This window comes from Pelobates fuscus, chromosome 7 (assembly GCF_036172605.1).
Source record: "Pelobates fuscus isolate aPelFus1 chromosome 7, aPelFus1.pri, whole genome shotgun sequence".
Classification (NCBI taxonomy): Eukaryota; Metazoa; Chordata; class Amphibia; order Anura; family Pelobatidae; genus Pelobates; species Pelobates fuscus.
In genome coordinates, this window is record NC_086323.1 from 117204543 (window position 1) to 117232268 (window position 27726).

At 42.0% G+C, this 27726-nt stretch overlaps 1 protein-coding gene across 2 annotated transcripts in view; it reads right to left on the bottom strand.

Moving 5' to 3' along the window:
- PRKCD (protein kinase C delta) overlaps positions 1–27726 on the bottom strand; it is a 69315-nt gene that overhangs the window by 6018 nt on the left and 35571 nt on the right. For both annotated transcript variants that reach the window (XM_063426491.1, XM_063426492.1), the window contains 8 exons: positions 11407–11529; positions 8707–8906; positions 8554–8614; positions 7014–7173; positions 5346–5377; positions 3729–3814; positions 1801–1930; positions 120–220 (listed from right to left, as the gene is read on the bottom strand). In XM_063426491.1, the coding sequence (XP_063282561.1) occupies positions 120–220; positions 1801–1930; positions 3729–3814; positions 5346–5377; positions 7014–7173; positions 8554–8614; positions 8707–8906; positions 11407–11521 (885 nt within the window). In that variant the 5' untranslated portion in view covers positions 11522–11529. The remainder of the gene's footprint in view (positions 1–119; positions 221–1800; positions 1931–3728; positions 3815–5345; positions 5378–7013; positions 7174–8553; positions 8615–8706; positions 8907–11406; positions 11530–27726) is intronic.

Genomic DNA, 27726 nt, shown 5'->3' on the forward strand with positions numbered 1-27726 from the left:
GGTTAAAATGCAGCGTGCAGTAAAAAGGTGCCATAGCTTCTGCATACCCTTTCTTGATCAAAGCCAGAAGTGCTGATTCTCTTCCCAACCTCCCCCAGGTTATGCAAGTGATTCCTTACCATACTGACTTGGGTCAGAGCCTCTGCTAGTAGTTTCTGGTTGATGCCGCATAAGTTTGCAACTTTTTTCTGACACCTGTGATGAACATTCATAGTGCACTCTGCAAGTACACAACACAGAACATTAGTAATCTAGAATATAGAGACGAACCCCAACAAAAAGGATATATATATATATAAAATTCACGTCCCTGAAACGAACCATTGATTAACTGAATTGTAAAGAATTACACCTTCATTAAATGGCAACAGAGCCCTTTGCTGATCATCAGCAAATCCTCCACAACTTTCCTTAAAAGACAACGGTCTTAAATAATCTTTAGGTTTTATTGTACTATCATTCGGTTTAATTTATGTACATTGTTGACCATTCCCACTGTCTCCTTCCTAAAGCCATCTTTGCGCACCTTGGGTAGGACTGTCAGTCACCCAAGCCAATGCGCACTATTTTGCAACCATACACTTCTTTTCAAAAGCACTGGACAGAAAATAGCACACGGTTTAGAAAAGTAACTTACTGTTGCAAAACAGCAAGCATATTGATCAAACTAACCAAAGGTGTATAAAGATGGCTGTCAGAAAGGGGGCATGCAATTTTTTTTTTACCTCTATTGGCATCAGTTCCACAATGCTCTTCTAGAAGGAGCATTGGACTGGCCATGTCTCCCCTATGATGTTGTGCGATGCGGGAAGGTAAATGCAAAAAAGCCTCAGTGCTGGAAAGAGAGAGTCAGTAAATACTTTATTTTTTTTTATGGCAAACGGGAATGATGGAAAGGTGGGTCTGTATTTAACTAGGAACAGGGGCACTATTGTGTTAAGAATACAGACCTGTATATGACTATAGCGTTACTTTAACAATTAGGACTTCTAAATAAAGACTTTTCAACTTTTTAAATAATGTCAGCAAAAGCTATAATATTTTTATTTTTGAATCTAAAAAAAAAAAAAAAAGTAGGTTTTATTCCTTATCATCTGAATGGCAAGGTTACTTCAAACCCTAGAATTTTTTTCCAAGGCTAATTCATATATGAGCCGGAGATGTTACAGGTTTTGATATAGAAAGATATGATTGAGAAGAATAAAGTCCTCCTTGGATTGACCGTTCATCTCTATGGCTTTTCCTGCTGATGACAGAGTGAATTCTGGCCCTGAAGCACACAGGGAATTGAGGTATTTCTTCCAAATTTAAAACTATAATAAACATTAGGTACCGTTTAAATAAACTGGGCATTTATTTCAAAATGACAGAAAATGGATCTTCACCACCAGACACCGAAAACGTTACGTAAACAAACAATGAACATCTCCTGTTTTAGCTTACTTTGGGACAAGTCGAAATTTCGTATCTAACACCACTTCCTGTTTATAGAAGAGGCCCCCATTATTTTAAGCAACCACTGCTGGATCAAGTCCATTATGTAATGGACTACATGTTTACACAGAATACACTAAATTATGCCACATTTTTTTTCCTGCAACATTTATTATGACATATTTTGCAAAATGACAAGTTAACTGAAAGGTTGTTGACGAACGTTTTGCAAGTGATGGAAGTGGTGCATTATGGGTTCATGTCAATAGTTAGAATGTATATATGAAACATGCCTTTAATTGTTTCTACTCAACATATTAAAGAAACAGCTCTGTAAAAAACAAAAACAAAAAAAAAAAAACATACCTTCACATTTTAAACCCTGTTTCACCAAGCCCCAGAGCAAGCTGCCACAATGATCACAGAAGGTAGGACTCATGTAATTGTGCACTTTGAATCTGTGAGGCATATCAATGTTAAATCGCTCTTTCTGGAACTACAGGAGAAGAAGACATTCAAGAAATTAAATAGAGCAAATTCCCGCTTCTCCTTGCATTATATATTACATGACATCATTAAGATCAGAAAGCACCACATCTGTTAATCAGCTTACAATATTTTTGGAGTGTCTATAATACATACAATATCAACCTACTGCTACTATTCTTCAACAGATACCTTCAAAGCTCACGGTTATTAAATCTCGGCTTCAATAATGCATACTATAAATATTTTACAGATCTCTAACTTTTATTTTTTTTTTACTTTTATTTTATTTTCTCCCTTGTGGCAATTGTTTATATGAGTCCTATGTGTCTTATGGATTCCCCAAATGCCATTTACAAGGTCATTTTCCATGATGTTATGATTATTTTATAAATCACCGTCACAGTTTTTACTTAAGTGACCAGATCTCTGCTTCAGAGATGTAGTATGCCAAATAGAACACAATTCAACATTTGAATACAGTAATACTGCAAATTTAACAAATATTGTAAAGTTTATAAATTTGCCAGGATGCAAAAAAATTCATATTGATGGTGATTGATGTGTTGAAGTGACAGAATGATGTGTATCATATGATTGTGTATGATTGATCAGCTAGTATTAATTCATTTTCAGTCAAAACACACATTCAAATGGTTAGGAGACCTGTGTGACACACGAATGGACATTCAAAATAAGATTGTTTAATTGTAAACCTCCATTAATTTTAAGGGTACCTGTACTCAAGATTCTACGGCTGTAACTCCCATTAGCCGGCATGGGACGGTGGAACTATACTCCATCACTTTCAAGCAAGTAATGTTCAAGTGGCTAGGAAACACACCGCTGCCCCAGTATGCCCAATTAACAAGGGGTAACAGTGTGGAGTACGCCACGCTAAAGTGAAGCGACCATTATAAATGGTCCTGTAACAGCACAGCTCAACAATTTTCATTTTAATAGACACATATTTCAAATGAATATTCTCAGATCGCCATTTTAGAGACTTGATAGAGAATCCTGAAACAATGGCAAATAGTAGAAGTAAGCCTTGATTTCTAATGCATAACAAATTCTGAGCACAGATGCACCAATAAAACAGAACGATGCACGAGTCAGCTGGGTGATGTGCTATAAAAGAATTAGAATGTAAATGACCAAATATGGCAGACCGAACATCTGCTACATATTTACAGGCTATTATTGAAGCTGGCATGGGACCCTATTACAGCTGTCCAAAATTAACAGCGCTGTTCCATTGTAATGCTGGAGAAATGACAATAATTACTAGTGACACTCTTACATACAAGTCATATGCATTTATCTTATTAGACAGGGTGCAATGCTCCATGTGGCCCTTCTATCTTGGTTACATTGCAGCACTTAAATATTCTGAATTAGTGCACAAGTGGTGCGTCACAGGGCTTTTTTACTAAACTTGAAATTATTGGGAAATAACAGAATGGAACATTTTAAATCAAAATAACCGAACTGAGCAAGATCTTTAACTTTGCCAACAAAGTTATTCACTAAAGTGTAAACGGTCTGAAATTCAAAGTGAATTGAAAATGTTAGCAGACAAAAAGACAACGTGAAAACAAAGAAAAACACAATATGGCTGTATGGTGAAACTGAATCCCCATATGTGTCTTCTGAGATCGGGGATTTTAGGTAACCTTATAAAATGTAAAAATGTGTTTATGTGTATGCCATTCCTTAATCTGTATTATGCTTAATAGGATGAAAGGTAAAACTGACACATTGTCAAGTATATTATTTAAATCACAGAATATCATCAAAATACCTACCATAGTATCCCGGCTGTTGGTAGCTGTGCCTGTACACCGGCCAATAATCTTGTCGATGCATTTTTTGTGTATAGCAGCATTGCATTCTGAAAAAAAGAGAAAGTTTGTGTTCACATCATCAGTTCTCTGGACAGAGGAATATAAAGCAAAAAAGGGAAAATTGGGTATTTTTAAACCTAAAACACAAAGTTATTCACAGAATTGTAAATGTTCATGAATTGAAAGTAAATTCAATGTAGATTAAACATTTTAAGCTAAAGTAGCAAAATTGAAAGTATTCTCCAAGTCAAGTGTTCTTAGTTCAGATATGTTGGCCTTAAATTTAAAATTCACTCTGTTGGTGTTATTAACTTAAAGGGACACTATAGTCACCATAACAACCACAGCTTAATGTAGTTGTTCTGGTGAGTATAATAGCACCCTTCAGGCATTTTCAAGTAAACACTGCCTTTTCAGTGAAAAGGCAGTTTTTACATAGCCCCTAGGGACACCTCTAAGTGGCCACTCCTTAGATGGCCACTGGAGGGGCTTCCTGGGTCAGGGCTGCACAGTAAGCAGCCCTGCCGTTCAGCGTCCCCATGCTCTGCATGGAGACGCTGAATTGTCCTCATAGAGATGCATTGATTCAATGCATCTCTATGAGGAGGTCCCGACTGGGCAAAACGGCATTTGGCCCGGCCCCTTGCCGATTTTAGCCAATCCAATGCTTTCCATATGGGAAAGCATTGGATTGGCTAAAAATCTGCCGTGCCATGTTGATTATGTCACAAAGGGGGCGGTGCCAGCATGGCAGACCCGCGTGACACTGGAAATAAGGTGAGTTTTAAACTTTTCTAGGGGGGCTAAAGTGGGGGGGGGGAGGGGGCAAGCCACCTTAATGGTGGGTTCAGCACTATAGGGTCAGGAATACATGTTTGTGTTCCTCACACTATAGTGATCCTTTAACCCCTTAAGGACACACGACATGTGTGACACGTCATGATTCCCTTTTATTCCAGAAGTTTGGTCCTTAAGGGGTTAAGTGAATGCAAAGTGAATTTCAATAGTAGCCAAAATGATTTTTTCGATTTCAGACTTGATTCGGACCTTAAAATTGAAATTCACTTTTGAATTATCATGTAAGTGAATTCCCTGTGTGTATTTTAGGATTAAAAATGTGAACTGTGAAAGTACAATGAGACATTGTCAAAGCATAACTGAAGACAAAGGAAGATGAATAGCGGAAGTAAAAGGGATTAAGTTAAAAAAAAAAAAAAAAAAAAAATTTAATGCTAGATTTGCATTAATTCACAGCGGACAAGGAGACCGACAGTAATGATAACCTATCCTTGCAGTAAGAGAAGAACAAGTATTTAATGAGAATTGTTTGAAATATGTTGATATATAAATGTTTGTATAGGACTATATACATACACTCTTTTGGTCATTTCGGAAAGTCTTTATTTCTCTGATTTATAGTATTTAAATACTATCTGATCTCATGAGTTCACTAAAATTATAAAAAATATGTTTATGAAGAATTGAAATTGAATATTTTTTTTGTACATTGACAGAAGTCTAGTCCCTGATGAAATGCAATAAGATATAAATGTAAGACCGTAACATAAATATACTCACGTCTGCACTTGTAACCTTGCTTGTTGAGGCCCCTGTAAAAGAAAACCAGTCACGTCAACATAACACGAGCAAGCTTATTAAGGTCCATTTGCTTACTAAAAAGTTCAACTAGTTCTAGATGGCAGGTTTCCCCCACTTTAGGTAAATATTTCAAAAATTAAGGAATGGTTAGTTCTGGAAACATTTTGGTTTCACCATGAAAGTAGTTATTTTTGAGCCATATTTCAAGTTTTACAAGTAGTTCGGTTTTACTACAATCCCTCTAAAAACCATTGATATAAGGACTTGCTGGAAATTGAGGCCAATCGGAATTTAATAAGTAATAAAAACCCTAGAGTTTGATGGCAGAAAGTGTTGGGCTGAATATGCATTAATCTAACTAAAACCCAAATACTTTCTTTGATTGATGCTCAGAAAACCATTGCTATGTGAAGCTTTAAAGGACCACTATAGTGCCAGGAAAACATACTCGTTTTCCTGGCACTATAGTGCCCTGAGGTTGCCCCCACCCTCAGGGACCCCCTCCCGCCGGGCTCTGGGATGAGGAAAGGGTTAAAACTTACCTTTATTCGAGCGCCGGGCGTGGAGCTTTCCTCCTCCTCTCCACCTCCGATCCTCCCTTTCGTCTGAATGCGCATGCGCGGCAAGAGCTGCGCGCGCATTCAGCCGGTCTCATAGGAAAGCATTTACAATGCTTGATTGATGATTTTCACAGTGAGAATCACGCAAGCGCCTCTGGCGGCTGTCAGTGAGACAGCCACTAGAGGATTTGGAGGCTGGATTAACCCTATTATAAACATAGCAGTTTCTCTGAAACTGCTATGTTTATAAAAAAAAGAGTTAATCCTAGAGGGACCTGGCACCCAGACCACTTCATTAAGCTGAAGTGGTCCTTTAACAAACTTACATTGCACTTCTATGTATATTAGAAAGCCATTTCATGCAACTACAACGCATTGCTTTTTTTGCCTGTAACCAGAGGTTATGTCCCCTTTTTCTAGAGTAAAATGTCACCTGCTTTGCTAAATCTATTTGTAAAATCTCCTCCCTATGCCAAGCCATTTGGACTTTCAGTCTTTTTATTAATATGCCTACTAGCAGCCTTTCACTAATGTGTTGGTGTCATTTAGATTGTAAGCTCATGGGCTATCTAGCAAAGTACTCTGTATAAAAGAACTTCAATGGCTAGATCTCAGATCACACACAGGGTACTCATTCCCTTTGTGTTGGTCTGTTTATATTGTACTGCAATTGCCCCCAATTGTACAGTGCTGCTGAATATGTTGACACCTTATAAATGCCAATACTAATAATCACAACAACACTACTAATCATTAAAGTAAGGTCATCAGAACTGGACACAAAATTATAGTTGAAGTATTGCACATCATTCACAATATCATTAAAAGGGAAATAAATGCCACAATTGTTCTACTACTACTACCCTTTTCTATACTCAACTATTTATCAGTCCTGTTGCTACTTTACAGTTTGTGTACTGCTTTGGAAGCTCCAGATAACCCAATTTCCCCTCTTTTGATGTCTGAATGTAAAGAAATGCATAGTCATAAAGTAGATTATATTTTTACACTAGAATTACATTCCCTTTTATGCAAAAATAATCATGATCAAAGCCACTAAAAATGTTGCAATATAATAGTCACTCACCATACAAAATCCTTGCAGACAGAGCAGAAGGTTGGCTGATGGAAAAATGTGGCAATAAACTCATGATTCTTGATGTAGTGTATTTTGGCCTGTTTGATAGCCCCTCTTCTCCGGTTGATAGTGACCAGGCCTTCATCATCTCGCACGGACTGCTTACAATCTGATGGTGGTAAAATAAAGTATAGAGATTGATTTAGAAGATGAGCAAGAGCTTACAATAAAATTGCTTGTACTAAGAGTTCATCCCTGCAAGATGCAACATAAAAACAAAATCCCCTTCAAATTGGAAGAATACACAAAACTATTAGAACAATACTATTATGGATCACTTGTAACGAATATAAATCTCTTACACAACTAAACATAACACTCAGCCCAGCGCAAAGAATAACAATGCAACGCGCGGTCCCACACATCTGCAGAGTTCCACACAAGTGACACTAACACACACATACAGATCCGCAATAAGACATTTACTCCCAGTAACAGACACACACATCTTTCACAAACAAGACATTCAGGTGTACAATGCACTAACCCCTTCGTCGAGCAGTCAATGCACTCTGCATGGTGAAAAGTTCCTCAGATCAAAGACAGTTATTCTGAACCAACATTCAGCATAAACACATCACAGAGTGTGAAGATCTGCTCTGTATAACTGTGAAACTCAGCGATGTGTTTGAGGGAGGAGGCAGGCAGAGGCACACGGAGGGAGGGAGAGGAATAGGGGAAATAGCTGAAGAGTGGCTAAAGGAATGAGAAGCCTACCTTCTTTTTTATTTTATTTTTTATTTCTTTCTGTAGGGGTACCTAGATATGGAATTGCCTTTCAGTAGAGGTGGTACAGAAACCATAACAAGGAAGTTCAAGAATATTTGAGAATATTACAAAATTAGAGAAACATAGCCTTTATGTGCCACACAACTACTCATTTTATTTTGCTACGTATGTTGGGAGGGCAGAGCAACAAAGACAGACTAAAAAGGAAGGAAAAAGAAAACAAGGAAAGCAACAATCAGAGATTTGAATAAAAGTGTATATTAAAGAGCAATTTGCGTGAAAAACAAATCTCACAATTATTAGGCAGTGGCCATGAAAAGATTTCTTAATACACACATATGCTATATTGGCATCAATTAAAAAAAAATGTAAATAAAAGACATAAATGATTTCCATCCACCAAACGTGAGTGCCAGTGTATGAATGAGTATTTACCATTTGTAAACTATTTCTTAGTTCATTATTTCTTAAACCTACATCACAACAAAAAAACTGAAACTGTGAAGATGTAAAGCTTTATTTAGACAGAAGATTCTCACGAAATATTTCCAGCACATAAACTGTTAACCTTAAAGTGTGAAGTCACAACACGCTTTCTGACCACTCAAAGCTTCACACCCAAAGCACAGGAGTGATTAAAGTGTGAAATCCACCACGGAGGGAACAGCCTTCATTTACCACTTCTAGAACATGGCTGCCACATCACAGAACACAGAAAAGCACATTAAAGATAAATATGGGTAATGTAGGAAATCTATACCTGTATCTTCCAGAAAGTACTGAACGGACATCAACACTTTGGCTTGAGGCTGGAGATCAAGCTGCAGGAAGGTATCAAAGAGCATAAAAGAATTTTTAGAACATATTAAATTAAAATATTACATCTAGCACCATTGCAGACTCCAATCCTTACCCAGAACTCCGATTTCCCGTTGCCCTTTTTGCAGCGCTCGGCCAGAACAGAGACCCCCACAGTGGCCTCGGACAGTGGGTCTTCAGGCGCTTTCATCAAGACTATCTGGATAACCCGACCCTCATGAATATGGGCATCAAATGAGGACTTCCAGTCTGGATACATGGTAGGCTTTTTCTGGACCAAAGTTTTACCTCTGTCTGGGTGTGACAAATGCATACGTTATTATTTTATCTACACCAGAGCACACATACATGAACACATATAAACCCTGAATCCAGCCCATTGTATTCAAAGTTATTCACCAAAGACTGGTTTTATAATCAAAAACAACAGAAGACATCCATGCATTAAAATATTCATCAATCCTTCTTGCCCTGGTACTTTTGTGAACATAATGTATTATAACGATTAGTATAAATATATTATATATAATAAAGTGTATCACGGGAAAATAAAGTCTCAAGAACACATGCATAGCATAGAATAAACATCACAAATAGGGTTTATTTTTTATCAGTGCAGCACAAGTAGAAAAATGCTCAAGCCTGCCCAAGTTTACTGAGAGTTATACTCCTTAACTCAGCTTGGGAGAATGAATGCATATTGCAGATCTCAGTAGATCAGGACACCTATATCCTGGCTCCCAGGGCCCGCCCCAGAGTCTGAGCTAGGGGCCTATCCTAAGACCTCTCACATGGATGCAGTGTGTGGAGTGGATGAAGTGCAGTGTGTGCGCGGATAGTGTATGTGTAATGTATGCAATTTGTATAGTGAATAGAGAGTATGCTTCTGTAGTGGATGCAATGTGTGTATAGTGAATGACGTGTTTGTGTAGTGGATGTAGTGTGTGTGTGTGTGTGTGTGTGTGTGTGTGTGTAAATATTTTGTGTAAAATAGGGGCTGCATTCTGTGGGAACAAAAAAACAAAAAACAAAAAAGCATTTTTTTTAAAAATGTATTTTAATAAATTTAATTGTATTCCCTGGTGGTCCGGTGGCATTCTGTCTACTGCCAGCCGCTGTTTACTGTGAGGGGACCCAACCAACGTCATTTTGAGTTCACAGCTGCTCCTCTCAAACTCTCGCGAGCCCGGTGTGAGTGCCGCACAGCGCGTTGCCATGGTTACCCCTGGCAATGATCTGATGGCCGAGGGGCTTATGTGAGTTGGAGAAAATAGCAGTTGGAAAGCGCAAATGGCGTTGGCTGGGTCCCCCTCACAGTCTACAGGCAGTCGGAAACCCGCAGGTGCACATCTATATCTATCTAGATCTATATGCACACATTGGAACTATAGCCATATCTCCCTGGCCCCAAGTCTCTCTGAGCAGTTTGGCCCCCCCGGACCCAGTTTGTCATGCCCTGACCCTGGCACTACCATCATATTAGGGACTCTGTACTGCATTATGGCAGTTATACTGTGCATTATGGAGCATAATACATGGATGTGTTCATCATCCACACATTAAAAGATTTGAAAGCATGACATGCCTGTATGTACTGTGCCCTCCACTACTATTAATGGCACCCTTGGTAAATATGAGCAAAGAAGGCTGCAACAATTGTCTGGAAGGGGTTTAAGAAAAGAAAGTTTTTACTCTTATCCAAAAAAAATAAAATAAAACACAAGCGTCTTCAGTTTGCCAGGCACTACTGGAACTTCAAATGGGATCGGGTTCTATGGTCACATGAAACTAAAATAGAGCTTTTTTGGCAATAAACACCAGAGGTGGGATTGGCGCACAAAGAGAGGTAGACATATGGAAAAGTACCTCATGGCCATTAAATATGGTGGTAGCTCTTTTATGTTTTGAGGTTGGGTTTTTTCTGCCAGAGGACCTGGGTATTTTGTCATAATACATGGTATCATGGACTCTATCAAATAAACACCTGACTGTCTCTGCCAGAAAGCTTTAAATGGACAGTGGTTGACTATTTTAACAGGACAATGATCCAAAATATACATTAAAAAAAAACAAAAAACAAAAACACAAAACGCTTTACAGACCACAAAATCAAGGTCCTGCCATGATCATCCCAGTCCCCTGACTTAAAGCCCATAGGAAACCTGTTGGGTGAACTAAAGAGGAGAGTCCACCAGTGTCAACCTCGAGATTGAAAAGATCTGGAGAAATTCTGTATGTTGGAATGGTCCCAGATCCCTCGCCATGTATTCTCCAGCCTCATAGGAGAAGACTCGGAGCTGTATTCTTGGCAAAGGGAGGTAGCACACAGGTTAAACAATACAGATAATTTTTCTTAGCTCATATTTACCAAGGGTGACAATATTAGTAGACGGCACTGTATGCATGTACACTTGCGTACACACATACATATATAGAAACACAGGAAGAAAACAAAACAGTCACACAATCACTAGCTGAGCTCTGTCCTTATGGGGTAAAGTCAAGGTGTATACTCCCCCTGCTCTAGGGTTGCTCTGTCTGCCGGTACCTTATGATTTCTTTATTAGGGAACGTCTGCCAACAGCTAAGTGATATATCACAGGTCCTGCCACATAGCATAGACCTAAATGGTTAGGAAACAGTCCCCAGGGCATCTACAGAGCTTTCAGGGATCTCCTATTCTCTTTGCCAGCTGTATGTGTAAAAGTGTCTGCACCTGAGTTCTGGGAACACCCCTGCAATGACAGATCTAAGATTTAAAAAAAACAAAACAAAACATGTGGGGTACCAGTACCTGTAGCGAGCGACTCCTTCACCTTTATGGCACAGAATGGTTGGATTTGCTCGGACTGAGCTGGCATTGGGCCCAGCTCATAGGTATTAAAGGCGATACGCAGGAAGGGAGCCATGCTTCAACCTGTAATGGAACAGAACCACAAGTGGTTAATAAATGTATCTGTGAGGATCATACATACAGAGCTTCAGGCGTGTGTATAATTCATGTATTCTATAACATGCATAAAAGCTTAAAGGAAGGCCAATGCGTGAAATAAAAATAATGTGAACATACTGCGTGCTTCACTGGAAATTGCAGCAATTTAAAAATGTTCTTTTTTTTTTTCCTGAATACTTACAGATCTCTCATTCCCCATTACTAGAATGAAATCATCATACTTTAAAGCATGCGATACTCTGACAAACGGATGTAATTTGCAGAGAGAAGTAAACAGTGCTGCTTCTTTAATATGAACAGTTTTAATCTGATAATCCCCCTTATCATCGATAAAAAAAAATACCATAGGGCTGCCAAATCATCAGTGCTTTCCTAGACATATATTATGTATAAAGTGGGTGAGCATGCACTGCTCAAACAAGCAATAGATCAGGTCATACAAATGAAAAGTTTGTATAGGGCAATATTTGGTTTAATAGTTTACAGAATGCAGCATATACAATGAGATATATATATATATATAAAAATAAAACTTGTGGCACACTTTGCATGGACTTTCCAAATACAGTGAATCTGGCAATACTTTATAGTCCAAAAACATTCCTATGGTCACTTTAAAATGATACAAAACTATTTACAAATCACCTGAAACATGTGATGCTCAAACAATACAATTTACATTAATACATTTACCTTATATAACGCACACCCACTATAGGCTAACAGGCAGTGCATGTAGGATAGCAGGTCAGACCGTGCACTAGGTCTGCAATATGGATCAGAGCTGTATGAGGAACTCTGTGCGTCAGTGGTGCCCAAAAGATAGATTAGAGCCCCAGATGTTTTAAAACTACAATTTCCATGATGCTTTGGCATTCTAAAGGCATGCAAAGCATCATGGGAGTTGTAGTTCTACATTTGGGGATCTACCTTTTGCGCACCCCTGCTGTACATCCTAAAACATCTTAAGTGCAGATGTGACACACCAAGAACTCAAATGTCATTCACAAGTGACAAGATCCCATTCTTGTTCAAATCCTCCTCCTATGCGCTGAGAGAGACAATATTAATGCTAAGGCATTCAAGTGATTCAAGGAAGACCCATTTGTTTGGCATATTTTATCCCATCACTGAGGTTGGGGCATTGCCACTGACTAAATTGATTGCAGCCCTCCATTTTATCCTTTTCCATCACCACTAACAAAACAGTCATGAAGGCTGAAAGTATTACGAGGAATGGACAACACTGGACAGACTGTTCAGGCTGATACAAGTTTTACAGTGTTACCCACTAGATATCAACAAGCTGAGAATCAGCAACCAATATGTGGGGCAAGATAGCACAACGCACATGTAGGATTTCCAAAGTATTAAGAGCCAATTCCTCATTAGTTGGGGTTTATCAAAGATTTGCTACACAAGTGACAATAGCAAAATTTCGTTTCCATGCTAGCTGGGAAATGTCTAACATCGCACAAGACCTGCACATCCCCCTGAGCTTGAAATTTGAACAAGTAAGCAACACAGTCGTGTTTTAGCATCCACAGGGAATTCGAGAGAAAGGGAACAAGAAAACCAGAAAGTAAGAGACAATAAAAGAATCAAGAGAGACTAATGACAGTTGCAAGGGATAAATCAGTCGGGAGCTATTAACAGTTTATTTGATAAGCTTTTATGAAGAAGTGGGTTTTTAATGATTTTTTGAAAGAGTGGAGACTGGGTGAGCATCTAACGGAGGAGGGAAGCGAGTTCCACAGGAACGGTGCAGCCCTCGAGAAGTCTTAAAGGCGAGCATCAGAGGTGGGAGTACAGACAGAAGATAGACGTAAGTCTTCAGCAGAGCGTAAGGGCCTAGACGGGACATACTTGTGTATCAGGGAGGATATTTAGGTGGGAGCAGAATTATGTAAAGATTAGAAAGCAAGAACCAGAATTTTAAATTGAGCCCTATATCTTACAGGAAGCCAAGATAGGAAATGACAAAAGGATGAGGTGTAGGCGGTGGGGGTGGACAGGAAGATTAACCTCGCTGATACCGGAGAAACTGACGGAAGCCAAGCACAGAGAGATGGACACAGGTTTCTTCAGGAAGGAAGAGATTCTTTATTGGATCACCGATCGGGACTCAGAGGGACTAGCGTCACCAAAATACAGCAAAGTCTGAGTACTGAATACATATAGTACATTCCTTATATAGCACTGTAGCTCCTCCCACAATTAACTACACCCACACATACCCTTAACCTATTTAATAAATAGAGTCTAAACTCATCCATCCGGTCTAACCACGTGGCTCATCTGATACAAAGGAGAGGGACGCGTAATTCCAGTTCTTACATTCCTGCACCTGGTCAGTACAGTGATAACAGTATCTTAGCTACGTGTAATTAACTAACTGATACTACAAACACATATACATACATATGCCTTGTGGCAATCTTAGCCTGCTAAACTTGTATTTTACTGGAATTACATCACATTCCCCCCTTTGATGCCTCTGATATTTCACAATTACTTGAGGCATCACTTAACCTTGGTTTGCATATACCTCAGGTTACCATGAACCAGACCAGACTTATCTTATGATGTGAATCTTTTAACACTCATCTTCCTGCATTGGTTCTCCTTGATCTAGAGCCTTATACTTATATATCGCCATTATCTGTGCAGCAGCCTTCCTCTCTGCTATACTTCCTATCAGGCTTTGCACAGACCTAACTACTAAGGGTATAAGACACGGTAGGAGTAGACACAACAGTAAAATCAGTAGGACTCCACCTACCACTGCCTTAAGCCCTCCAAACCACTCATACCAGCTACCAAACCAACCACTTGGATCGTACCCTTTCCATACCTGAGTAGGCACATGCACTAGTTTAACCATATGGCTAGTAAGCTCAGCTATTGCTTGCCCTTCGTCATCTATTTGAAGACAGCAATTGCTCAGGTTAAACTTCCCACATACACCTCCCTCTACTGCCAAAAGGTAATCCAAGGCTAATCTATTTTGGTACACTGCTGTCCTCATCCTGGTATTATGCCTCGCTAGAAGATTGAGTGCTTGTGAGGTCTCATTAGTAATAATCTCAACCACCGCCTGTAATCTTATAATACGGTTGAGCATATAAATTGGGGTTCTATAACCAAAGGTACCATCTTCCGCCCACGTGGCTGGCCCATAATAATCCATGACACGCTGGGGAGGCCATTCATTATCTTCCCAGGTGCCTATCTCTAAGGGTCCCCTTTTCTTCCTATGATTCACATCATACACTTTAACACCTAAAGTCTCACCTGTTTCAATCGGTAACAAGAAGAAGGATGGTTTGAGCATACCCAACACACATGCCCCTTCCCAGTCCTGTGGCAACTCCGAATAGGCTTTCTTACCACAGATCCAGTACAAATTTGCTGGGGCTCTCCAGGTAGATGTGATGGATAGATCAAACCACACATCCTTTAAATTGGCATATCTAGCAAACGGGTTAGATGGTTCTGAGACATTTGAAGCCGACCACCAAGTTGTATTTTTAGTATCATCATCATAAGCTTTTTGCCCTAGACAAGTTAATTCTCCTACAGAAGTATTATACATTATTCCTTTCCTTGCTATGCAAACATAACCTATGATGGAGGTCTTTAATCTCCACTCAGATCTACCTCTAACACTCAAATGATAATCGGCTTGTGTAGATATTAGTTGGTCAACTGCCTCAGAACCGGACATTACCTCCTTTGCTTCCCAAGGCCATTGGTCTCCCATGTTAGTACCTCCACACACATAGCAGTTGGTAACATTAAGACTACCGGCAATACTTTCAGCTAGGTCAATGAACAGGTTTTTAGCGTTATGGGGGATCTTATTATCTATACTCATCTCTTCATAAAAGGAATGGTATACTTGATGAGTCTGGGAGGATACCGTATCAGTCTCTATTCCTATAAACAATAATGTCCCAGGATCTAAACCCGTCCCGTATATCTGAAACCCAAATAAATTTCCATACTTATCTAGGAACTTGTCGGGGTTATTAATAAGTATATGGACTGGGTTGCATTCCATAGACTTACAATAAGGGCTAGTCGGCAACTTAGTCACTATCATGTCTTTATCTACTGTCTGTCCCCAAGTCGCCCACCCCACACAAGACCAATATGGACAAAAGTTATAGTCTTTATTTGGGCATCTAGGACTCACATATTTATTTTTACCACTGGGACAAATATATTTATCATTAGACCCATACGTCCTCTCCCATCTAAGATCCCCACATACATTCCACGGTTTTCTACCACTTGATATCGCCTTACATGCATCAAATAGCAGAACACCCGAAGAATGTACGGATTCTAACACCGTCTTATTAATTAGGGTCCCCTGAGGATCTCCATTCCTGAGAGTCAACCAAATTGTACGAGGTTGATACTCTGGACTGAAGCACTTAGGTTCTCCTACTCCTAAATGGCACACACTATAGTCTATATTTAGGTATCTACATCTTGATACCTCTCCTTTACATTCGTATTGTGAATGCCAAATTAGGGTTTGGGAAATATGGTTACCTGTTCTCGTAGTCTTAATGCATACCTCACAGCTAGGAGTGTCGGTACCTCTACCTTCCTGAATATAAAAACACATATAAATAAACACAATCAAAAGCACATCTTTCGCCGTCATCCTCAGTCTTCGTCCGTGCGATGGAACCTCAGCTTCCAGGATGTGAGGGCTGCAGGGAATGGAGTTCTGCTCGTCTTCACAGGTGTCCCTTCGAGACTTTCCTGGCTTATACACTATGTGTTGGTAAGCGGACAGGCTTTATTATGGCCTTCTCACTCACACCTGTAACAATAAAATTTGTAATCCACAATAATTCCTCGTTACTCCGACTGAGTAGTGCGTTTCAACCGGATCTTGCAGGGATTCTCTGGATCTGCTGTAATTTGCCAAGAATCGACTGCTGCTGGTTTAACCCTGGAGTGATGTATCCACGGAGTTACTTCGGCTACTTTTATCGCTGTAGGGGTAGACAAAAGAACAACATAAGGACCTCTCCACTTGGGCCCTAACGGTACATTATTCCACTCTTTAATCCACACTTGGTCTCCTGGATGATAACTATGAACAAGGGGATAAATATTCACAGGTAATCTATCTTGTACCCATTTCTGTACCTCCTCCATAGTCTTACCCAACTCTACAACCTGCTGCCGGGTAATTCCTTCTCCCAACTGACTCAAGTCCCCCCTTAAGTTACCAAGTACGGGAGGTGGTCGCCCATACATGATTTCAAAAGGAGAGAGGCCCATCCTTCTGGTAGGGGTACTGCGGATTCGCAATAAAGCCATGGGTAAGAGAACGTTCCACTTAAGTTGGGTTTCCTGACACATTTTAGCCAACTGGTTCTTTATAGTTCTATTCATTCTCTCTACCTTACCAGAACTCTGGGGTCTATATGCAGTATGAAGCCTCCACTTTATACCAAGCATATGAGTCAGTTGTTGTAGGCACTGATGAACAAAAGCTGGACCATTGTCCGATCCTATAGAACAGGGTAGTCCATATCGGGGTATTATTTCTCGTAGCAGGAATCTTACAACTTCTCCTGCTTTCTCTGTACGAGTAGGACATGCTTCTACCCAGCCTGAATAGGTGCACACAATTACCAACAGGTAACGATGTCCGCCCGATTTAGGCATTACTGTAAAGTCTATTTGTAGATCGGACATGGGGAGTCCCCCCATAAACTGGACTCCTGGTGGCTTTACTGGTCCTTGTCTTGCATTATTCTTAGCACACGTTACACATCTGCGTACAATGGCCTGAGTCAAGTTGGACAATCTTGGTATGTAGAAATGTTTCCTGAGAGATTCTTCAGTACTGTCTCTCCCAGAATGTGTCCCGTTGTGATAATTTTGGACAATTTCTACCGCTAGTGATGCTGGTATGACTATTCTTCCATCTTCTAGCTGATACCACTTGTTCTCCAAATACTTTCCCGGTTCAGTCTTTAACCACTCCTCTTCTTGAGCTGTATAAACTGGAGTCCATTGGGACAGTGGAGTTGGTATAAGAGCAGCTATATGCCCCACATACTCCTGTCTTCCTGATTCAGCAGCACGCTTAGCTGCACTATCTGCCATCCGATTTCCCTTGGTTACATCACCATCTCCTCTCAGATGCGCTCGACAATGTATGATACCGACTTCTTTCGGCTCCCACACTGCTTCCAATAGTTGTAGGATTTCAGCTGCGTACTTGATTTCTTTGCCTTCTGAATTCAGTAGTCCTCTTTCTTTATACAAAGCTCCGTGGGCATGAGTGGTTAAAAACGCATACTTAGAGTCCGTATAGATATTTACTCTTAAACCTTCAGCCAATTGTAACGCTCGTGTTAGTGCTATTAATTCTGCCTTTTGTGCTGATGTTCCTTTCGCCAGTGGCCGAGCTTCTATCACCTTGTCTATTGTTGTCACTGCATATCCTGCATAGCGGATCCCTTCTTTCACATAACTACTGCCGTCGGTGTAATATTGAACATCGGGGTTCTGGATGGGAAAATCACGAAGATCTGGTCTACTTGAAAATACTTCATCCATTACTTCCAAACAATCATGTTGACTTTCAGTAGGTTGCGGCAAAAGGGTAGCTGGATTTAAGGTGTTTACAGTCTCTAAATGCACTCTTGGGTTTTCACACAACATTGCTTGATACTTGGTCATACGGCTGTTACTAAACCAATGATTTCCTTTGTAATCCAACAACGTCTGTACTGCATGTGGGACTCGTACATAAAGTTCTTGACCCAGAGTGAGTTTATCGGCTTCAGCTACTAGCAGGGCGGCTGCAGCTACGGCTCTTAGACAAGGTGGAAGTCCGCTGGCCACTGCATCCAGTTGCTTAGACATGTAGGCAACAGGTCTTTGCCATGATCCCAAGTACTGTGTCAATACTCCCACAGCCATTCTTCTTTGCTCGTGTACATATAAGTAGAATGGTCGTGTGTGATCAGGTAGACCTAATGCTGGGGCACTCATCAAAGCCTTCTTCACATCTTCAAATGCCGTTTGCTGTTCTTGGGTCCATAAGAAGGGGTCGTGCTCTGTACCTTTGATGGCTGCGTACAGAGGTTTTGCCAGTATCGCATAGCTGGGAATCCATATCCTACAGAAGCCTGCTGCCCCCAAGAATTCTCGCACTTGTCTTCTATTCTTGGGTATTGGTATTTGGCAGACAGCTTCTTTTCTCTCTGGCCCCATAATCCTTTGACCTTCAGAGATATGGAATCCCAGATACTTGACAGTTGGCAAACACAACTGAGCCTTCTTCCTGGACACCTTGTATCCTGCCTTCCAGAGAATATGTAGTAGATCGTGCGTTGCTTGCTGACATTTTTCTTTTGTAACTGCTGCTATCAACAAGTCATCTACATATTGTAACAATACACATTCTCCTGGGATAGACTCGAAATCCAGTAGATCTTGACTTAGAGCTGAACCAAATAGGGTAGGTGAATTTTTAAACCCTTGGGGCAGTCTTGTCCAAGTCATTTGGCGTTTTGAGCCCGTTACAGCGTTCTCCCATTGGAAAGCGAAAATACATTGGCTTTCTGCGGCAATTCGGAGGCAAAAGAAGGCATCTTTGAGATCTAAGACTGTGAAGTAAGTAGCCCCGCCCGGAATTAAAGCAAGCAGGTTATATGGATTGGGTACAACTGGATGTATGCTAACAACCGCATCATTGACTGCTCTTAAGTCCTGTACAGGTCGATACTCATCTGTACCGGGCTTTTGAACAGGCAGCAATGGGGTGTTCCAGGGGGAAGTACAGAATTTTAGGATACCATACCGTATGAACTTATCCAGATAGGATTGGATGTTCTTCTTAGCCTTCTGCGGAATGTGATATTGTCTTAGGCTCACTGGATAAACCCCATGTTTCAGTTCAATTTTTATTGGTGGAATATTGCGGGCCAGTCCTGGTGGGTTGTTCTCTGCCCAAACTCCTGGTATGTTAAACAATGTCTCATCACTCCTAGGGTTTTGGCTAGTCAACACTGTATAAAGTCGCCACTCTTCTTCCTTTGGTACGGATAAAGTCATAATACCTGAAGGTCCATTAAACTTTAAGGATGTTGTTCCATTTGGTAGGAACGTAATCTGCGCTTGTAATTTTGATAGCATATCACGTCCCAGCAATTGGACTGGACATTCAGGCATATAAAGGAATTGGTGTTTTACTACGTGGCCTCCCAATGTACAGAGTCGACTTTTAAGAACCGGTTTTTCAGCACTTCTTCCAGTTGCTCCTATCACAGTAATAGTCCTTCCAGATGGAGGAGCAACTAGATTAGTCACCACTGAATGTTCAGCACCAGTGTCGATCATGAACGCACTCCTTTTCCCCCCTATTGATACATCGACCATAGGCTCCGCTCGACCAAGGGGGATGGAGCCCGGTCGGTATCAATAGTCCTCCATGACAGTGTCAGCCAATCCTACAAAGTCCCTACCTTCTCTATCGCGGGACCTTTGCGCTGCTGGAATATACCTGTCTTCCCTAACACTTCCTCTGTTCCCATTACTCCCTCTATAACCATTACTCCCTCCGGGGCCTCCTCTACCTCTCGCTCTACCTCTAAAGTTTCCGTAGCCTGCCCTGGGTTGGTCTCTCTCGTACTGCTCTCTTTGCGGACATTCGTTCCTCCAATGCCCTTCTTCCTTGCAATACGCGCATTGATCCCTACTCAAAGGCTCCCTACTCCATCTATTATTGCCTCTATCTGGGCCCCGTTTATCTACGCCTGCGATCGCTACCGCTAGCATATCAGCCTTTTTACGCATCTTGCGCTCTTCCTCTTTCTTACTTTCTGTATCCCTGTTCATATAGACCTTATTTGCTACCTCCATTAGTTGGGTGATGGACATACCTGCAAACCCTTCTAACTTTTGTAGCTTGCGCTTAATATCTCCGTATGCTTGGCTGACAAAGGCGGAGTTAACCATTCGGGAATTGTCTGCGTCTTCCGGATTAAAGGGGGTATACAAGCGGTATGCCTCCAATAATCGGTCATAAAAGACACTGGGCGCTTCATCGCTTTTCTGGATCACCTCAACTGTCTTCGACATGTTAATGGCTTTCTTTCCTCCGGCTTTCATGCCAGCAATTATAGCGTCTCTATAGGCTCTGAGTTGAACCATATCAGCACCATTTACGTTCCAATCGGGATCGGTGTTGGGATAGTGTGTCGCGGCCCATGCTGCTGGATTGGCTTGGTTCAAAGCACGGGCTCTATCCTCTAATGCTTTAATGGCTGCTTGATTTATTCTTGTCCTTTCCTCATTGTTAAATAAAGTCATTAGTAACTGCTGGCAATCAGCCCATGTCGGATTATGCGTCTGTACTATTGAGGTGAACAGATCAGTCATAGCTTGTGGTTTCTCAGTATACGAGGAATTATGGGTCTTCCAGTTTAAAAGATCGGTTGTGGTAAATGGGACATATACGAAGACTGGGTCAGCGTGTGCCATTTGACCTGCGGCATCGATATAAGCTGACCCGGGATTCAGACGAAGAGGCATCTGATAGTGCTTTAATTGTTGGGCACCAGTCAACTGTCGGGTTTGGATGGGGCTACGTAGAGAGGCGTCAGTCATGGGTTCCGGTCGGGGAGAGATAGGGTATGGGGATGTGGGAGGTCGGTTTTGGGAAAAGGTCGTAAATAAAACACTTCGAGCCGAGCTAGATGAAGCTTGACCGGAAGTCTGAAGTGGCGCCAAATCAGGATATTCGTTTCTAATGGGGGTGGATTCTGGTTCCGGAAGGGGAGATTTAGTACGAGGGGGGGTGGATCCTGTACTGGAGGAGGAAGCGGAAGTGGATGAGGGTAATGAGGGGAGGGGTGCAGGACTTCCTGCGTTTGCGTCACTTCTTCTTAACGGAAAGTAAGGGGGCGGCAAAGGGATCTCGGACTCAGGGGGCGTGTCCAAAATGGGCCTAACACCAGTCCTAGTGGACGAGCAAGTCCTAGCTACCATGAGGCGACACTGCTCCTCGTGGCATGTCTGGAGCCATTTTGGCGAGTCATTTACGGCCTGTCTCCAACAGTCAATATAAGGAAACTGGCCGTAAAGTTCAGGCCTACCCGATACAGCCACGTGTAAGCGCTGTACCAGAGTTGGATCCAAACTGCCACGTGGCGGCCATGCCGCAACCAAAGTAGGCCACTCCCTAGTACACAAAGTGACCAAACGTACAGGAGACATCTTTACCCCAAAATCACAAACTTTGAATCCCTTTTTAAAATTCTTAACCATACATCCTAAGGGATCCGGAATCGTTGACTGCGACGCACCCATACTTAACAATGGAACGTCGTCGACAACGAATACTATACACGCGTACTATTCAACAGTCACACCCGTTTCCTCTGGCAACAGCACCACGTGGTACGGTTACCAAGTGAAACGTACACAATAACAATAAACACTCAGGGAATTCCCGTACACACACAGCTGTTACACCAGTCACTATATAATCAATATTATGCCCTTTGGCGTAACTATACAGTCACCCACGCTATAATTCTCTATATACGAATTACCCGTCTATAACACACCCCAGTAACATCGTCTTTTACAAATAGCGGTTACAGTACGGTTAGCATAGGTCAAAGCACAAGTTAAGGTCACAATACAATTATTAGTGGTTATGGTGTTAAACATGCAATGGACGACAATGATTAGTACTTATTATATAATGTCAGTAAATATACAGGGTTATGGTACCGTGCACTATAATACAGCAACACACTATTAACACTCTCGCTAGACGGCTGAGCTCGCGCTATCTAACAAGATATACACTTTACTAAAACAATCGTTAACACATTTACAATTCCCAACTAAACTATTGGCCAGTACCTTGAATGGACTACCTAAAACTATATACACCCGTTTTGGTTAGCCACACTGCCCAATCACCACATATATAGCGAGCTAGAGAACCGAATTTACACAGGCGCCTCTTAGTCGCACTATCAAAAGTCTAGTGGGTTCCAAATTTACACGCCTTCCCACTTAGCCCAGATAGGATGAGAACTAGCGAACCGAATTTACACAGGCGCCGCTTAGTCTCCCGGTCCCTCCGACCTAGCGAACGTAATATACACCCTAGAACGCTAGTCTAGACAAGACACCGGTGTCCGGCTAGGGCTATTTACACCAGGACCCCGCCTGACTAACCAAATCAAACGGTCTGACTAAAGAGCGTTCGATCGAGCGGTGCGCCTTCGCTCCTTCCCTCCGACAGAGGGGGCAGATACACAGATTCAAAACCCCTTTGGGCCTACCGCACAATCGGTATACCCCTAGTGGGTCCTGCCGTCTAAAACAGCAGTTGTCTTACCTCCTCGTTCCTGAACCTGAGTTCACACTCATCGACGGGGACACCCCAGCACTTCTCACGTAGAGGCCGATGATCTCCTGGACAACAGACCAGTGGCGCCGAGACGAAGGGAGGTCCACGCAGAAGTTCAGGGGTGCAGCCGTAGAGAACGTGGGCAAAGATAGACCGTCTCACGCCTCTGCCTCTCAGCTACCGTTGAACGATGAGCTTCCCGGCCAATGCACCAAATGATACCGGAGAAACTGACGGAAGCCAAGCACAGAGAGATGGACACAGGTTTCTTCAGGAAGGAAGAGATTCTTTATTGGATCACCGATCGGGACTCAGAGGGACTAGCGTCACCAAAATACAGCAAAGTCTGAGTACTGAATACATAGAGTACATTCCTTATATAGCACTGTAGCTCCTCCCACAATTAACTACACCCACACATACCCTTAACCTATTTAATAAATAGAGTCTAAACTCATCCATCCGGTCTAACCACGTGGCTCATCTGATACAAAGGAGAGGGACGCGTAATTCCAGTTCTTACATTCCTGCACCTGGTCAGTACAGTGATAACAGTATCTTAGCTACGTGTAATTAACTAACTGATACTACAAACACATATACATACATATGCCTTGTGGCAATCTTAGCCTGCTAAACTTGTATTTTACTGGAATTACATCACATCGCCACCACATTCATTATGGACTGTAACAGTGCAAGTTGGGAGCACGTAAGACCACTGAGAAGCGGATTACAGTAGTCAAGACGAGAAAGGACAGTGGAATGGACCAGCACCTTAGTTGCATCTGGCGTGAAGTAGGGTCGGACGCGCGCAATGTTTTTGAGATGGAAGTGGCAGGATTTGGTGATAGACTGAACATGAGGCGTGAAGGAGAGGTCTGAATCAAAGAGAACACCTAGGCAGCGAGCCTGCGTGGTGGAGCTGATGGTAGCACCGTTGACTTGGAAGGAGACAGACACAAGAGTAGCAACACTTGAGGGAGGAAAGACCAGAATTTCAGTTTTGGTCAAGTTTAGTTTAAGGAAGTGGGCAGCCATTCAGTTAGAAATAGCAGAGAGGCAGTCAGAGACACTAGTCAAGAGGGCCGGGGAGAGATCAGGAGAGGACAGATAGATTTGCATGTCATCTGCAAAGAAATTATATTGGAAGCCAAAGGAGCTAATGAGTTTACCAAGGGAGGCAGTATATATGCAGAACAGTAGGGGACCTTGGGGGACACCAAGAGAAATAAGTTGGGGAGAAGACGCCGAGCCAGAAAAAGAAACACTGAAAGAAACTAGATCCATAAGTTTCTCTATCAGCTACCCATACACTTCACAATCTAGTAGGGAAACTTACAACTAGCAAAGCAAAGATAGACAGTCCTAAAGAACATAGTGGAAAAACACAACTACCTGTGAAATACGAAACTAGAAAATGACATAATAATACTTGCATCATATGACAATTTGCTGTGTCGCCTAGATACTAACTTAGCATAAACTGACATTTACCATTGTTCTTGTGCGTTGTTATTCCACATTTGCTTCTACGTACATTTTTCAGTAAAATTCTTGATACACTTTCTTTTACAGTACGTCAAAGCAAAAGTAGACTAAGTCAGAAATACCAGTTTACAGATCACGAGTCATCTGTATTAGATTCCGAAATTAGCATGACCAGGTTTCGGTTCTTAACACATAAAAATGCATCCCATAGAACAGCACCGATTTGAATGGAGACCTGAGCTATACACCTACCATGAGCATTTCGGGTAAAAGGTTACAAAACTCTATAGATCCAGACAACACCCAAGTGATTTTTCATTTTGTAGACAAATGTGTCTAAGATTGTTAATCTTACTATAACAATAAGTGGAATTTGAATATATTTAAAAAATATAACGCTTTCCTGGCACTTATTTGTTTACGATATAGGCAACTTCAAACTAAATGTGTATTATAAAAAATATCAGTGGAAAATATCGTGGAGCAGCCATTTTGGTTTTCTGCCAAAAAGATACAAATATAGGTGCTCACTATATACTACAGAGGAGGCAGCAGTCATTTGTACAAGGATTCCAAAACCTTGTGAATATACAAAATAGATCAAACAAACAATAGATAACCATGCCTAAATAAGTAAACCGTTGAGTGAAATCATATATACATATACACACACACACACACACACACACACACGTCAGTAGGGTCTTACACAATGCCATATACCTAGGAGGAAAAAAGAAAAAAAGATAAACACGATAATAGTTTCGGGATATATGTTCAGCAGTGGTGATGACACATTCTTCAAGAAGTCAAATATTTGAAGGCACAAGAAGAAATATCCAATGGTACAGTATGTATAGTAGACTGACGATATAGGAGATAAGAGTAAAGAAACTACTTGCATATAGTAGAGCAAAGACCTGCTCTAGTATTGAATAGCTTTGGTGGTATAATCCCCACCTGGTATGTATGGAGCCAGCAAGTGGTGCAAAGTATAATGCAAAAGAATTTAAAAATAAATTTAATTTATAAGGGATTAACTTTATTGCAATTAAAAAATAAAATAAATAAATCACTGGAGGATGGAGCTGGCTGGCAAACTGCACGGTCACACACAGCCTGAGCTCCGACACAGCAACGGCAAATAGCCCAAAATCCTACCTGCCACAGCGACACAATCACCACTGAGGTCCAACAAGAGAGGAGAAGATATGGGGAAGCACTCCCAAAAGTTTTGGGGTCCCAGCGGAGGTCAAACTCGAGATATTGGCCTCTTGCTCTCAGAGCCCTCTAGGCCCAAAATGGCGGACATGCTCCCTGACTCACCTTGCGGCTCCACATCAGTCTCGGGGGATGGGGACTTTGATCCGAAGGAGCTCCTGACTCTTCCCCGCGGCAGCAAAGTCTTCTCCCAGAGGTAGCCTGACCCACAGTGGGCCACAAAAGCAGACATCACCACAATGGTGACAGACCTCAAAGCCTTCTTTGCCTCAGAAATGGCGAACCTAAAGACAGACCTGAGCACCCAAACGGGCAGGATCAAGGCCACAGAGGAGGAGGTCCAAAGTCTCGGACTCCAACAATCTTCAACCAACACACACCTGCAAAAGGTATCAAACACATGTGCAGCACATGCGCTAAGGTAGAACACCTAGAAGAAATAACACGGCAGCGCAATCTAAAAATACGGGGAATACACGACTCCATAGACAATGGAGAATTACCCCAGTTCATAAGGCAGCCACATTGACACCTAAACAGTCTAAAGCACTGCAGCTGGATGGACTTACCGACTACCAGGAGGACCTAACAATAAGGCAAACAGTACCGAGGGATGTTATTGTGTGCTTTAAGTCTAGGCTTGCCAAAGGCACTTTCCTATCACAGGTTAAAGGCCAGACACCGTATGCATTTGAGCAGCCCTCAGTCTTTTTTCCACAACCTCAGCAGAGCAAGGCTACAATGGCAAGCTTCACTCAAAGAGGTGACATCTCAACTGCGAGAGGCAAACATCCCATACAAACGGGGATCCCCAAGGGCTCTGGTAGTAGAGAAACAAGGTAAACGTCACAAGTTAATGGCTATGTCCATGGGCGTCTGCAGGGGGGCACTTGCCACCCCTGAATTTTTCAGCTTGTGCTGGTATTTTTCGTTTGTGTGATAATAAACTGCAATACCGGTGCCGGCCAGTAGGTGGCGTGTGCATGGAGAAAGGCAGGGATAGGAAGCTACAGCTTATTCCTGCTTTTTTTTCCTGACTGCATCCGCAGGGGAGCAGCACAGAGCACAGCCAGCGAGCATGGGGGGCAACCTACAGATCAGGTAAGTGAGGGATGGGCAGCCTACAGATCAGGTAAGTGAGGGATGGGGGGGTGTGGAGACAGCAGGACGGGTCTGCAAGGAGCAGGACGGGTCTGCAAGGAGCAGGACGGGTCTGCAAGGAGCAGGACGGGTCTGCAAGGAGCAGGACGGGTCTGCAAGGAGCAGGACGGGTCTGCAAGGAGCAGGACGGGTCTGCAAGGAGCAGGACGGGTCTGAAAGAGAAAGCAGCAGAAGGGCGCAAAATAAGCAGAAGTAGCAGAAAGGTAAAGGAGCAGAAGGAGCCAAGGAGGAGAGAAGACCGTGTCAGAAGAAAAAGAAGACTGTGTCAAATGGGGAAGAAAATTAGATTAGAACAGGAAGGACAAGTGAAGTGATCCCTCCACTTCATTCTGGACACCACATCATAAGGCTTTGGTACCTGGGCCTGGCAGGAAACTTTGGACCTTCTCATCTCCCCAGGTAAAAAAAATATCAGTGTTAATATGTTCACTTTTATTTACTGAGTGTCAGGATACACAGAGGGCCGCTAGGTAGGGGTGCCGTTGATTGGCTACAACGGTCAGCTGGCACTCTAAGCCAATCAGTAGCTCCCCATTCATAAAAACATAAAAAAAATGTATGAATCGGGAACTAGCGATTGGCTTAAAGCGTCAGCTGACCACTCTAGCCAATCAGCGGCACCCATGCCTGACGTCAATCTGCACTTCCTGAAACTCCGTTTCAGAAGCCGAATACCACTGAGCGACCTGGAGATCTGGAGCTGGAGGAAGCCTTTGGGGTTAGACCATTTGAGAGCGGTTTAACCCCTTAAAGGAAAGAGAGTGCCCAGGGGCCTCCTGGCATCATAGCATTTTCATTTAGATGAAGTTGTTATGGTGACCAGAATGTTTTAATTTGCTTAAAGGAACACTATGGGGTCAGGAATACAAACA